Source organism: Ips typographus, linkage group LG5 (assembly GCF_016097725.1).
Source record: "Ips typographus isolate SLU linkage group LG5, UJ_Ityp_2.0, whole genome shotgun sequence".
Classification (NCBI taxonomy): Eukaryota; Metazoa; Arthropoda; class Insecta; order Coleoptera; family Curculionidae; genus Ips; species Ips typographus.
Window position 1 is genome coordinate 11025977 of NC_138426.1, and position 16003 is coordinate 11041979.

The 16003-nt window shown below is 32.4% G+C and overlaps 2 protein-coding genes across 6 annotated transcripts in view; one reads left to right on the forward strand and one right to left on the reverse strand.

The window, feature by feature from the left end:
* The window catches only part of LOC145729248 (G-protein coupled receptor dmsr-1-like), a 115285-nt gene that overhangs the window by 88247 nt on the left and 11035 nt on the right, over positions 1-16003 (reverse strand). The window lies entirely within an intron of this gene.
* Positions 3125-4888, forward strand: LOC145729071 (uncharacterized). 3 transcript variants are annotated; one of them, XM_081979683.1, is made up of 6 exons: positions 3125-3264; positions 3380-3423; positions 4015-4114; positions 4170-4265; positions 4369-4527; positions 4582-4888. In XM_081979683.1, exons 3-6 carry the CDS (start codon positions 4019-4021, stop codon positions 4642-4644), a joined length of 414 nt encoding a protein of 137 aa, XP_081835809.1. In that variant the 5' UTR covers positions 3125-3264; positions 3380-3423; positions 4015-4018; the 3' UTR covers positions 4645-4888. The 3 variants fall into 3 exon arrangements, with proteins under 3 accessions (XP_081835809.1, XP_081835807.1, XP_081835808.1); XM_081979681.1 differs by having other exon boundaries at positions 4755-4888; XM_081979682.1 differs by lacking the exon at positions 3380-3423 and having other exon boundaries at positions 3133-3264; positions 4755-4888.

The following is a 16003-nucleotide window of genomic DNA, read 5'->3' on the forward strand; positions in this document are numbered from 1 at the left end:
ACTAAACTAAATCATCAGGAAACAAACATTCACAAAAATGCAATAAATCATATGAATAATATATTTCATTATTTAGAGAAAAACAAGAAATGTCACTACTTTTAACTATATTACATTGAAAGTGATAACTTCTCTCTAGTCTATTTTCAGTCGAAATGAAGTTAGTTTTAAAAAAAGACACCGTTTTAAAAGTCAAAATATTATTTGAAGTGTCATGTGACCGTTTTTCTGTTTAAACTATTTTTATGCACTTTAGGGATTAAAAGTGCACGTATTCTTCCAAAAAAACCTCCGTAACTCACTTATTAGAAACACTCAGTATAAACATATTATGGGGTTTTTCATAGCTAATGAATGGGGCTATCACGTGACGTTGAGCAGGCGACGCTAAGTTGTACCGTTTTGTCGCTAGAGGGCGGCAAACTTGACTCTCGTATTTTGTAGTTTTCATTGAATATCTCAGGAACGCTTCAAGTTAGAGGTTTGAAATTTTTACCACAAATGTTATCTTTACTTTTTGTCTATAGTATGCATCGTGTGACCTCAAAAAATAAAAAGCACAAATTTTAAAAAATTGTAAGGGGACTCCTCTGATTTTTTTCTGGACAACTTTGAATTTTTAAAATTAATTTTGACTACAAAACCTTACAAGTAGAGGCACAAATATGACGTAAATTGTCAAAATGTCAATTTTTAAGAGTGCCACGTCCTAAAAACTGTCAGTATTTAAATCATTTCAAGATCATCGGCAAGACTGTGCCACTCAGAGAGAAATAGCAAAATCATGTTCGCCAGGTTGAAATTAATTAGAAAAGTCACTCTGATTGAGCAAAATCCAATATGGCGGCGGTTATAAAACTCAAAATAGTGACAAAACGTTGTTCTATGTCTCTAGAAGTAAAACAACACTTTACAGACAACCGTTTTGGGTCACGTGGCCTTAAAATAAAAAAAAACTAGTCAAATTAATAAAATTCAAATTTAAGACATTCAGAGAGTTGTCAAAATGGTCACGTGATTTTACATAGCTAATTTTAAATTGAACAAATCCATGGTTGCCAAGTTCTTGACAATAATATTCAAAACTCTAAAGGCTCGTTTAACTGATATGGTTTAACCATTGCCAAATATATAAAGTTTAAAATGTTGGTGAAATCTGCTATTAGAATTTAAAATTCCTAATCCTAAAAAGCCTAAATACTGACTTGTAATTATACATATAAAATACATAATTATGTAATTATTGGAATGACTATATTATACTGATGGGTGATAATTTTCAGTTTCACCCTGTATCTTTCCTTACATAAAATAAGGCTTCTGTAATAGATTTCCTGTTTTGGTAAAGGCTTTCTAATTCAATATTTATATAGTCATTTTATGTTTTTGAATTAAATTTAAATTAATACGTAATTACTGAAATATTAATGTTAAGGACTTAAGCAATTTCTTAATTTAAAATTTAACTTGTTTAGAAACATCTAAACAGGATGAGTGGTGGTATCGAATATCTTAATAATGGTAAGTTAGCACATTTTAGTAATGGTAGGTAAAAGTAAGCAAATTTTAGGTGAATACATACCAAATTTGCGTTTTCTTCTGGACTTACCTAATTACAAGGCAGTAAAACGACTATTTTACTTTGCGCAAACGGTCTCAACCCTAATTTCCCTAGGACAAGTCTATTTCATGATTAAAAACTTCACTTTCAGATACTTTCTAAAGTACGCCCCTTTCTTTTTCGTATCCACATATGTAAGTTTTCTCATATTGTACTGTTTTTTTTATTTTAATTTTACTTATAGGCGACTATTTGCTTACATTTATACATGCACGGTTACCACTCAAACAGTATGGACATGCGACAGTATAAAAAAACCTTTTTTTGGAGTTTAAGTTGTGCATCAGAAAATACTAGAAAAAGGATTGAAAAAGAAGCAATAATGGTGTTTTACCGACATAGATTACAAATGGCTTTTGTTGAATTGTCTTGCATTGGTGTTAGTTACAATTTGATCACTGACAACACCAATGTTTGGGCAATTAGTGCTGAAATATACAAATATTATCCCAGTAAACCAATTTAACCTACCATGAGTTATTGCACCAGTTAATTATGGTTTTATGATGATTTCCTAGATTAAAACATGTTGGTGCAATAATCCATAAGAAACTAAACTAATAGAGAATCTTTCAGAGCTTGCTGTGTTCCTTTGCATACTTCTTACTCCAGGAATATGTTTAGCATGTTTTCCTATAGTTTCTGCTTTGTGGTCCATCCATTATCCAATCATGTGCGCTAGATTTCAAGTGTACATGCTAATTGATATGATTGGTTGCAAGCACAAAATGTGGAAATCGCTTGGACAAGGAGAAGAACAATCGCTGAACGTGCTCAAAATGTTTTTAAGAAGACACCAAGAAATTTTAGGGTAAATATACAGAAAAAACCAAAGTAAGGTAAGATGACGTCACACCTGAAGAGAAAGAAGGAAAGAAAAATTTTGATTGGTTAGAAACAAACATTAAGTTGGTGGCAGTCGCCAACATGAGAAATTTCCAGTATACATAGTGTCCCAAAAAAAAAGTCGCTACATGGATATTTTGAAAACTGTTGATTAAATTGCGTGACTGTTACGAGTGTTACGTCACACTAGATTTGTTTGATTTTGAGTATAACAACCAAATTCTTTCTACTGTATGTACAAAAAACATTTTTTTAATCCCAATTTTTGCTCTTTATTTTTTATTGTTTCCAAGGACTCTATGCAAGCAGGTGTTTTTGTTTGGGACACTCTGTAAAAACTGGTGACGTTATCCTAATTTAGTATGTGTATTTTCTGTATACAGGATGACCCAGTTTTTATGATCAAAACATCAGATATGGTTAAACATATTTGTATTCATTTTAGTCATACAATTTTATGTCTATATTGAAAACTGAAACTGAACTGAATTATTCAAAATTCTCAATATACAATTCTCAATATTATAGTCAACTCTGTTAATTTTAAATCAGCAAAGTGATTTTTCCTGATTTGCCAGAATCTGATGTCAAATTTGACATCTAACATCCTGACATTTGTCTTCTTGACATCCATGTTAAATGGAACGCCAGATATTTCCAAAAGTTTTTTTTTTGAGCGCAAATAGTCTGATAAGTAAATTTCCATAAAATTATACTATTTCTCAAAGTTTTATCAATCATAGTCAATTACAACGTTTTGATCTTGAAAATTTACTAGAATGACTGCAAATAGCTCGGTAAGTCAATATTCATTAAATTTGACTGTTTTTCAACATTCTGACGTTGAAAATTGAGTAGAATGTCTGGAAATAGTGCGGCAAGTCAATTTTCATGATATTTAATGTTTTTCAGAATTTTGGTCTGGAAAATTGACTAGAATAACTGCAAATAGCCCAGTAAGTAAATTTTCATGATATTTGAATGTTTTTACAGTTTTTCAAGTTTTGACCTTGTGAATTGTCTAGAATGACTGCAGATGGTTCAGTAAATCAATTTTCATGAAATTATACCAGTTTCTATTATTTTGACTTTAAAAATTTGACAGGCATGACTTAAAATAGTAAGTCAATTTTTATGACAATTGACAGTTTTTTAAAGTTTTAATTTTCATAAAACTTGATTTTCAACATTTTAGCCATAAAAGTTGACTGAAATGATGGAAAATTGCTCGCTAAATATATTTTAATAATATTTGTCCTAAATTATACATAATCGTTAAGAATAGTGTGCGAAAATTGACATATGTCAATTTTAACATCAGTATCTGGCGACTGAGGAAAAATATTGCAACTTTACTAATTTACCTTTAATTTTTTTCCTCCAAATTTTATTTTTTTTTAAAATCAATTTTGATGTACAGTTTTAAATGTCAATATCTGAGAATTTGACCCAAAATTTGAGTTTTTTTAAGGTCGAATTTAGTATGGTTTCTTAATGTATGGAACACCCTGTATATTTGTTTGTTAATTGACTGTTTCCATTTGTAGATTCATGGCTTCAATAAAAACAGAAGGTTTGTACAGAAATATTGTCTTCATGCTCGCCGGCCAAATGATTATTTTGTTCACCGTGTTTTCCTTTTTTTCCGTGAGTGTACCTGTCAAACTTAATCAAAAACGTCTAACAAACATCAAAATTACAGGAAACTGTAAGTTTGTACACTACTTTCATGTCCCTGATTGGTTACTTTTGGACGTTGTACCAATTTACAGTCGAATATCAAGCTTACGAAGATTCTGTAAGTATTTTTCTTTTAAATTTACTCGTTTAAGTTTCCATTTTAGAGTAATTTTGCTTTCTACTAACAAATAATGTTCTCATCAATTTTCTTCACGTTTTAGATTGAAGATTTAGCTGACAAGTTTTATGAAATGAGGTGGTATGACTGGAAGCTCGAATCAATGAAAACATACCGAACAATTCAAAATTATGTGTCGAAAAGAGTGTACATCTTTCCAGTGTTTTACTTTATGGAAGCTAATTTCGTTCATTTGAAAAAGGTAAGTTGATTTGTAGAAAAATTTTATTTTAGTAATAATTTCTGTTTTAAACAGAATGTTCAACTGTGGTTTTCTGTATTCAATTTATATCAAACCATGAAAAAGAGAACAGTATAATTATTACTGTTGTACAGACAACCTTGGATTTATAATTAAGAGAACTTTGATTGAAGAAGTTTGCTGAAATTTCGACAAACAATAGAAGTTTTAATTAATTTTTTATCTAGCACCGCAAGAGAGGATTATACAGTAAACATATCAATACCAGGACAAGTCTGGAAAAGTTGCTTTTCTACGCTAGGAATATGAAATACCTTTAGTGGATTTTCTAAACTCACTGTAGTAAATATATCTCTTATAAAAAAACTGTCAAAGTTGTATTATAATTTAATGTAAATATTACAAAACCACCTTTTTCCATAAATTTCAACACCCTCTAGCTCAGAAAGGCATAAACTTGTATATACTTGTATGGTAAGAAGTAGTGATGAGCGCAAATTTACCGTGACCGGTAAGGTAAAGTAAAAGTGTGACAGGAAAATTTAACAATTTTACCATTAAATTCGAATTTGACCAGTAAATTTACGGGTCTATCTAATATTGAAATTTGTTTGAAAGATATTATTTCAGAAACACGTTTTGCATCCAATACTGCCAGAAACTTTTCAAAACCCTGATTGTTACTACTACTTTTGAGCACAATTTGATAGTCAAGAACAAAATTGCTTGTTAAACCCACTTGGAGTGAGAAAATGACATTTTTGGAATCCTCATAAAATTTCCTATCCAATAACCTGAAAAACATTACAAGATTTGCTACAGTCAGGTAGAAAAGCGGTGTCAAAGTTTGAACTGCCAAAACACTGATTGAAAGGACAGTCTGGAAGAAAATCGCCTGTAAAACCCACTTGGAGTGAGAAAATAACTGTTTTAAGCACATTTTTAGAATTCTCATTAAATTTCCTACCCAATAACCTAAAAAAACACTACAAAATTTAGTACAGTCAGGGAGAAAAGCGGTGTCAAAGTTTGAATGCCAGAAACATAGTTTGAAAGGACAGTCATGGAGAAAAAAGGCCTGCTAAATCTATTTGGAGTGAGAAAATAACTGATTTTAGCACATTTTTGGAATCCTCATTTAATTTCCAAACCAAAAACCTGAAAAAAACACTACAAAATTTGGTACAGTCGGGTAGAAAAGCGGTGTCAAAATTTAAACTGCCAGAAACACTGTTTAAAAAGACACTCAGGAAAAAAATCGCCTGTAAAACCCACTTGTAGTAAGAAAATAACTGTTTTAAGCATATTTGTGGAATCCCCATTAAATTTCCTAACCAATACATGTCTAGAGGTGGATTTTTGAGAAAAGTTTAATGGGAATAACTGAGATATTACACTTTTTTGTTTTTATTCAAATTGGTTTTAACTCAGATTTTGAGATCAGCTGTCAAAAGTGACACTTATTTATTTCTTGTTCCTATAACACTTGAATGTTTAAAATTACTACGTTTTCAACTTTTGAGTTAGTTTCAATTATTTTTTTTTATTTCATTTTTAATTATTTTCTACCGTTATTTTAAAAATTTCTGAAAAAAATCTGTATAGCAGAAAATAATAATTTTTGCACAATGTCAATGTTCTTTCCATTTTAAGCAGGTACTTTGTCGATCGACTGTTATGTATATTTCTACTAAACTCCTTCTGTATAATAAGTTGAATACTTACTTTTAATACAAAGTTAGACAAAATGCTGTTCAGAATTTTACTGATTGGCTTTCCAGTTTCCAATTTGTTGACGTTTCCTTTCAACACAGTTTCCAATTCCAATATCAGGTAGATTTCCTTTAAACCCTTTTTCGAACTCAATAAAGCCCTTAATGCTAGAAGAGTTTCACGTTTGTTTCTTCCAGAATGAAATTTGACAGTTTCGGTTTAGGAGACGAAGCTTAAAACCTTTAGAAAGTTTTGTTTTCTTAGAGTCTTTTAGGATTAAACAAAGGACGCATCTTTGTATTTTCCCAGAAAGTTTTTACCAAAAAAGATATATGATCTGACAATATTGGGTTTCATATAAAACCTACTGTAAAATATGTTATTTACATATTTTATTCTCCATCAATTTGGTGGTGAAACAGTGAAACTCCTATCCAGAACGTGTCAAAACAAATATCTAACAGCAACACGGTTAAATATTCATATCGAAGGTAAACTTTGAGGAACAAAGACCCTGGAAACTGATTTATGTTTATTGAATCGTGATTCATTTCCATTACATTTGATTGGCAGTAATACTGACGTAACATCCTCTGTAATGACGCCAGTTATTATTTTAAATTAGAACATTGATCCAATGAAAATATAAACTTACAGGTTAAGTCGTAATTACTGTACGTCATCACAAAAAATGTTGCTCGGACCTAGTAATTTATCACTTTATAATGATTTTTATGATTAGGTCGTAGAGTTGGCTTGAAATGGATTAATTATCATACTTATTATGATAGTGACTCTGAAAAAATATAAAGGCCCACATAAATTTGTTAAAAATTCAAGGAATTTTTTTATCAAAAGATCCATCAATCCGGAAGTACTTTGTTTAAATATTGTCGCACCTTCCTGCAAAATTGTGGTGATCTTGTTGAAAACAAACTGATTCATCATTTGGAAACATAACACAAAGGTCAGGAATTAGTTCATTTCTTAAAAATTAACAAATAACGTTGGCCCATCAGAAAAAATGATTCTTCCAGAGTAAAAACTATCATTGTTCTAAGTTACTAGTGTTCTAAAAAGAATTCAGTTCCAAAGATCTACAGGGTGAGAGTTTCAACAGGAAATTGCACGAAACTAGTTGTCGAGTTTTAAAAGTCCAAAAGTGTACTATTTCAAATGGGGACACCCTGTATCTTATTATGTCATTCCATTCACTTGCAGGTTTACAAACAGAATACAGTTGCCAAAATATTCATAAAGAGACTTTCAACAGTAAATTGCACAAAACTGGTTGTCGGTGAGTTCAAAAGTCAAAAGTGTACTATTTCAAATGGGGACACCCTGTATATTATTACGTCGTTTGATCCAACTTGTCATGCTCAACTTTACAGCGTACTATGTGTTCCATAAAAATATACAGTTTCAGAGATCTACAGGGTGAGAGTTTCAACAGTAATTTGCACGAAACTGATTGTCGGTGAGTTCAAAAGTCAAAAGTGTACTATTTCAAATGGGGACACCCTGTATCTTATTATGTCATTCCATTCACTTGTCATACTTCACTTTACAGCCTATTATGAGGTTTACAAACAGAATACAGTTGCCAAAATATTCATAAAGAGACTTTCAACAGTAAATTGCACAAAACTGGTTGTCGGTGAGTTCAAAAGTCAAAAGTGTACTATGTCAAATGGAAACACCCTGTATCTTATTACGTCATTTGATCCAGCTTGTCCTGCTCAACTGTACAGCGTACTACGTGTTCTATAAAAATATACAGTTTCAGAGATCTACAGGGTGAGAGTTTCAACAGTAAATTGCACGAAACTGGTTGTCGATGAGTTTTAAAAGTCAAAAGTGTACTATTTCAAATGGGGACACCCTGTATATTATTACGTCATTCGATCCAGCTTGTCATGCTCAACTTTACAGCGTACTACTTGTTCTATAAAAATATACAGTTTCAGAGATCTACAGGGTGAGAGTTTCAACAGTAAATTGCACGAAACTGATTGTCGATGAGTTTTAAAAGTCTAAAAGTGTACTATTTCAAATGGGGACGCCCTGTATCTTATTATGTCATTCCATTCATTGTCATACTTCACTTTACAGCCTACTATGTGTTTTACAAAAGGAATACAGTTACCAAAAATATACACCGAAAAATTTTCAACAGTAAATTGCACAAAACTGGTTGTCGGTGAGTTCAAAAGTCAAAAGTGTACTATTTCAAATGGGGACACCCTGTATCTTATTACGTCATTTGATCCAGCTTGTCATGCTCAACTTTACAGCGTACTATGTGTTCCTTAAAAATATACAGTTCCAGAGATCTACAGGGTGAAACTTTCAACAGTAAATTACACGAAACTAGTTGTCGAGTTTTAAAAGTCCAAAAGTGTACTATTTTAAATGGGAACACCCTGTATCTTATTACGTCATTCCGTTTACTTGTCATACTTTACTTTACAGCCTACTATGTGGTTTACAAAAGGAATACAGTTGCCAAAAATATACACGGAGAAATTTTCAACAGTAAATTGTACAAAACTGGTTGTCGGTGAGTTCAAAAGTCAAAAGTGTACTATTTCAAATGGGGGACACCCTGTATATTATTACGTCATTCGATCCAGCTTGTCATGCTCAACTTTACAGCGTATTACGTGTTCTATAAACATATACAGTTTCAGAGATCTGCAGGATGAGAGTTTCAACAGTAAATTGCTCGAAACTGGTTGTCAATGAGTTTTGAAAGTCCAAAAGTGTACTATTTCAAATGGGGAGGCCCTGTATCTTATTATGTCATTCCATTCACTTGTCATACTTCACTTTACAGCCTACTATGTGGTTTACAAAAAGAATACAGTTGCTAAAAATATACACGGAGAAATTTTCAACAGTAAATTGCACAAAACTGGTTGTCGGTGAGTTCAAAAGTCAAAAGTGTACTATTTCAATTGGGGACACCCTGTATATTATTACGTCATTTGATCCAGCTTGTCATGCTCAACTTTACAGCGTACTAGTGTTCTAAAAATAATACAGTTCCAAAGATCTACAGGGTGAGAGTTTCAACAGTAAATTGCACGAAACTGATTGTCGATGAGTTTTAAAAGTCCAAAAGTGTACTATTTCAAATGGGGACACCCTGTATCTTATTACGCCATTCCATTCACTTGTCATACTTCACTACAGCCTACTATGTGGTTTACAAAAAGAATACAGTTGCCAAAATATACATGAAGAAACTTTCAACATTAAATTGCACGAAACTGGTTGTCGGTGAGTTCAAAAGTCAAAAGTGTACTATTTCAAATGGGGACACCCTGTATCTTATTACGTCATTTGATCCAGCTTGTCATGCTCAACTTTACAGCGTACTATGTGTTCCTTAAAAATATACAGTTCCAGAGATCTACAGGGTGAAACTTTCAACAGTAAATTACACGAAACTAGTTGTCGAGTTTTAAAAGTCCAAAAGTGTACTATTTTAAATGGGAACACCCTGTATCTTATTACGTCATTCCGTTTACTTGTCATACTTTACTTTACAGCCTACTATGTGGTTTACAAAAGGAATACAGTTGCCAAAAATATACACGGAGAAATTTTCAACAGTAAATTGTACAAAACTGGTTGTCGGTGAGTTCAAAAGTCAAAAGTGTACTATTTCAAATGGGGGACACCCTGTATATTATTACGTCATTCGATCCAGCTTGTCATGCTCAACTTTACAGCGTATTACGTGTTCTATAAACATATACAGTTTCAGAGATCTGCAGGATGAGAGTTTCAACAGTAAATTGCTCGAAACTGGTTGTCAATGAGTTTTGAAAGTCCAAAAGTGTACTATTTCAAATGGGGAGGCCCTGTATCTTATTATGTCATTCCATTCACTTGTCATACTTCACTTTACAGCCTACTATGTGGTTTACAAAAAGAATACAGTTGCTAAAAATATACACGGAGAAATTTTCAACAGTAAATTGCACAAAACTGGTTGTCGGTGAGTTCAAAAGTCAAAAGTGTACTATTTCAATTGGGGACACCCTGTATATTATTACGTCATTTGATCCAGCTTGTCATGCTCAACTTTACAGCGTACTAGTGTTCTAAAAATAATACAGTTCCAAAGATCTACAGGGTGAGAGTTTCAACAGTAAATTGCACGAAACTGATTGTCGATGAGTTTTAAAAGTCCAAAAGTGTACTATTTCAAATGGGGACACCCTGTATCTTATTACGCCATTCCATTCACTTGTCATACTTCACTACAGCCTACTATGTGGTTTACAAAAAGAATACAGTTGCCAAAAATATACACGGATAAATTTTCAACAGTAAATTGCACAAAACTGGTTGTCGGTGAGTTCAAAAGTCCATAAGTGTACTATTTCAAATGGAAACACCCTGTATCTTATTACGTCATTTGATCCAGCTTGTCATGCTCAACTTTACAGCGTACTACTTGTTCTATAAAAATATACAGTTTCAGAGATCTACAGGGTGAGAGTTTCAACAGCAAATTGCACGAAACTGGTTGTCGATGAGTTTTAAAAGTCCAAAAGTGTACTATTTCAAATGGGGACACCCTGTATCTTATCCTGTCATTCCATTCAATTGTCATACTTCACTTTACAGCCTACTATGTGGTTTACAAACAGAATACAGTTGCCAAAATATACATAAAGAGACTTTCAACAGTAAATTGCACGAAACTGATTGTCGATGAGTTTTAAAAGTCCAAAAGTGTACTATTTCAAATGGGACACCCTGTATATTATTACGTCATTCGATCCAGCTTGTCATGCTCAACTTTACAGCGTACTACTTGTTCTATAAAAATATACAGTTTCAGAGATCTACAGGGTGAGAGTTTCCACAGTAAATTGCACGAAACTGATTGTCGATGAGTTTTAAAAGTCCAAAAGTGTACTATTTCAAATTGGGGACGCCCTGTATCTTATTATGTCATTCCATTCACTTGTCATACTTCACTTTACAGCCTACTATGTGGTTTACAAACAGAATACAGTTGCCAAAATATACATAAAGAGACTTTCAACAGTAAATTGCACGAAACTGGTTGTCGATGAGTTTTAAAAGTCAAAAGTGTACTATTTCAAATGGGGACACCCTGTATCTTATTACGTCATTCCATTCACTTGTCATACTTCACTTTACAGCCTACTAGGTGGTTTACAAAACAAACACAGTTGCCAAAAATATACACGGAGAAATTTTCAACAGTAAATTGCACAAAACTCGTTGTCGATGAGTTCAAAAGTCAAAAAGTATACTATTTCAAATGGGGACACCCTGTATATTATTACGTCATTCGATCCAGCTTGTCATGCTCAACTTTACAGCGTACTATGTGTTTCATAAAAATATACAGTTTCAGAGATCTACAGGGTGAGAGTTTCAACAGTAAATTGCACGAAACTGATTGTCGATGAGTTTTAAAAGTCCAAAAGTGTACTATTTCAAATTGGGGACGCCCTGTATCTTATTATGTCATTCCATTCACTTGTCATACTTCACTTTACAGCCTACTATGTGGTTTACAAACAGAATACAGTTGCCAAAATATACATAAAGAGACTTTCAACAGTAAATTGCACGAAACTGATTGTCGATGAGTTTTAAAAGTCTAAAAGTGTACTATTTCAAATGGGGCACCCTGTATATTATTACGTCATTCGATCCAGCTTGTCATGCTCAACTTTACAGCGTACTATGTGTTTCATAAAAATATACAGTTTCAGAGATCTACAGGGTGAGAGTTTCAACAGTAAATTGCACGAAACTGATTGTCGATGAGTTTTAAAAGTCCAAAAGTGTACTATTTCAAATGGGGACGCCCTGTATCTTATTACGTCATTCCATTCACTTGTCATACTTCACTTTACAGCCTATTCGATTCAGTTTGTCATGGCTTACTTGACAGTCTACTAGTGCTGTAGAAAAAACGTACAGTTTCCAAGATATACAGAGTGAAAATTTCAAAATTTGAATTGCCCTAAACTCGGTACGTTAAAAAGCCAAAAAGTGCAATATTTCAAATTGGACACCCCGTATATTCAAGCAATTCTAGGGTTATTCAGTTTATGAACTTCGGGTCAGCTTATCCTGGCCTACTTTATTCCTTATCCAAGTTATACAGGGTGAAAATTTTAATACAGAAGTTTGTATTATTTTTTGATTTTTATCATTTTCTGTAAATTTCTCCTTATTTTCTCTATAAATACTGAATTTAGCACTAACCCACACACTGTCATCCAACTGACGCTCTTTTTTGGTTAGTTTGCTTTTACTAAACTACAAAATTACTGACGTCACTATACAGTGACGTCAAATATATAAGTTAATTGAAGACGTGTATAAACAAACGATTTCGTAGTTTTAGTTTACATTTACGCATTGTGTGGACGTATTAGTGAACTTACGTACGGTATGATCAACTTAAAGCACACGTGTGTATTTTATTTTTTATTTTACTTGGTCGGTGTTGATAAATACGTGTTTACGACCACACGAGAGGCACTCCTACAACAACTAAAAATGGAGTTTTAATCCGTGCTAGTATTTTCTGGGTCAATCCTTATTTACGAACTAATCCGGAAAAATACGGATTACCCACTCTGAGTAGAAGGAAAACAGAAAATTTTCCAGATAATTTGTTATTTTATTTTACCTGGAAACTTTGAATATTCTGATTATTTATATGAAGATATGTATCATCTTTTAACCCAATTTATGTGAGTAACTTGCGGAATCTCAGCAATCTTTATTAACAGAACTGAATACAAATTGTTTGGATTAGTGAAAAATTGTCTGGATATGAAATACGCAGCTGGAAACTGTAGCAGCAAATGCAGGCAATTTCTTATCTGATATAGAAAATATATTGGAAACTTAAACCTAGAAAAGCAGGAAATTCCAACTTAAAAGCGTCCAAATTTAATAATAAAGTTGAAGAAATAAACTGATAGGATGAGAAGAACTAGAATAGAATGACATAACTGAGCCATTTTTGTCAAATTAATGATTGTAATAGAAAAAGTACAATAAATGTGCACTAGAATGTAATACAAAACGAGTGTAATAGACCTGATTTCCGATTAATTGCAGCATTTATTTTACGTTCCAGCAATATTAATTAAATAAAATATATTTCCTAGGGTTTGCTTGCATTTGAATTTGGACTCATTCTGGCCTAATTTGTATTAGAGCACGAGTTTAATTGGGTTATTAGATATTTAATGGGAAATTTTTATGAATTTTTTTAATGCTTATTTTTAAGCTAAAATTTTCAGAAAAAAACTTTTTTGGTGTTTGTTGTGGTAATGTATTTTGCCACTTTCTGGAGTTTTTGATTGTGACGTCAACGGCATAAACCAAACAGAAATATCACTTTTATTAAGGTAGTAATTTAATTTATGATTAAAACAGTCACGTGACTTTGATAAATACAATTTTAAACGTGAAAATGTTGTGCAACGTCAACTTTAAAGTGTCAAAAAACAGTCAGGTGACACTGACTAAATTAAATTTAAAACTGTCAAAGTTCAAATGTCAACAGGATATAAAGAGTTTAAAATTGTTTAAAACAGTCACGTGACCCTGATAAATACAATTTTGACTGTGAAAATGTCGCAAAACGTCAAATTAAAAATTGTTTCAAAAATAGTCACGTGACCCTGTCGGACGTCAAATTAAAGCTGTCAAAGTTCAAATTAAAAAAACTGAGTTTTTAAATTCTTAAAGCAGTCACGTGACCCCAAGTAATGCAGTTTTGATGGTTTTGACTATCAAAATTATCTCAGACGTCAAATTTTATCTGCCAAAATTCAAATTGAAAAAATTTAATTTAAAAAATAGTCAAAACAGTCACGTGACCCTGATAAATCCAATTTTGAATGTGAAAATGTCGCAAAACTTCAAATTTAAGGTGTCAAAGTAAAAATTGTTTCAGAAATAGTCAAAACTGTCACGTGACCCTAATAAATACAGTTTTGAACTTGAAAATTAACTGAGACGTCAAATTAAAGCTGTCAAAGTTCAAATTGAAAAAAACTGAGTTTTAAAATTATTAAAGCAGTCACGTGACCCTGATAAGTCCAATTTTGAATGTGAAAATGTCGCAAAACTTCAAATTTAAGGTGTCAAAGTGAAAATTGTTTCAGAAATAGTCAAAACAGTAACGTGACCCTAATAAATACAGTTTTGAACTTGAAAATTAATTGGGACGTCAAATTAAAGCTGTCAAAGTTCAAATTGAAAAAAACTGAGTTTTAAAATTATTAAAGCAGTCACGTGACACTGATAAATACAATTTTGAATGTGAAAATGTCGCAAAACTTCAAATTTAAGGTGTCAAATTGATAATTGTTTCAAAAATATTCAAAACAGTCACGTGAGTTAACTAGTCAAAAGCCGAGATTGCTTTTTTAAAAAATTATTTAATTACTAAAAATTACAAATAAGTGTATCTTACAACTAACTTCAACTGACTAACTCTAACCAAACTGGAAGCGCAACTATCTAGGAGAAAACAACAAGCTAAGCATTTATAAATGTATACTAAGCACTTAGAAATATATAGTCGGCACTTTAGGGTGACTTAACTCCTCCCCCGTTGAGAATGAACTTCTAGGCTAGACGAGGAAGTTCAACATCTATGGATTCCCTGGACCTTACGTTAGTGTTCTGGGTCTTTTTGTAAAGTAAGATGGGTAGAACTTTCTTCAGGATCAGGAACACACAGAGTATGGCAACAACGAAGTAGATGAGAATTGTCCAAAGGCTAGGAACTGTCGACACTTCGGAGAAGATCATCGAGGGTTGGTTATTGACAATTTCGTTTTCCCATTGATGGAGTTCATCCAGCTTCACTTGTCTAAGATGTACACTAAGGTTGAGAACAGGCAGAGATGCAGCAGTGTCAGCAAAATCAGGAAATAAGATTGGTTGTTCACTAGTTTTTCCATCTACATCATTACTTATATGCACGGTGTTTACCGTCATTTCACAGTTCAAAGGAATTTGGCACAAATATGTCCCTTTTATTCGCACAACTTCATTTTGATTGTTACATTTAAGTTGTACAGATTCTTTTTGTGGGAGTACAAGAATCCATTTATTTGTAGATTCCAATCGATTGACTAAAATTGTTCTTGTTTTGACTTCAACTTGTTTACATTTGGAAATGTCCTTCTCGGAGGTCAAAAGCTTGATTTCGCAGGGGCTAGTGTCCTGGATGTCTTCAAGGTCCTTTTTTGTACAAGTGAAAGATTGTGGGTTGGTTTCGATGCATTCTTCACCATAGTATGCATAGTGTAATTGATTTTTTAGGAGGAATTTATTTCGCGGTAGTACAACCTTAAACAGGCTCTGATGGTATACTGGTACTGAATATAAATGGAAATAATCAAAATATTCAGGTGCCATTATTGGTATACGAATTATGTATGTCATTTTATTATTAAATACATATGCATCTAGCGTGATTACTTTTTCAAAGAGCAAAGTGTTCTGTAAAGTAACAGGCATCACCATTTTTTCAATCCCTATTTTGTCTTGAAGGGCTTTGAGTTCAGCATAAAGATCCTTAGTTTGAATGATCGATGGATGCATAATGCGTAATTTAGAAAATGCTAATGAATTTTCCAAATCTTGCAAAATGGAATCAATAATTTCGTATACATTCACTACCTGATTGATTAAATCTTTAAGATTGTATACGTTATTTTGTTTATAA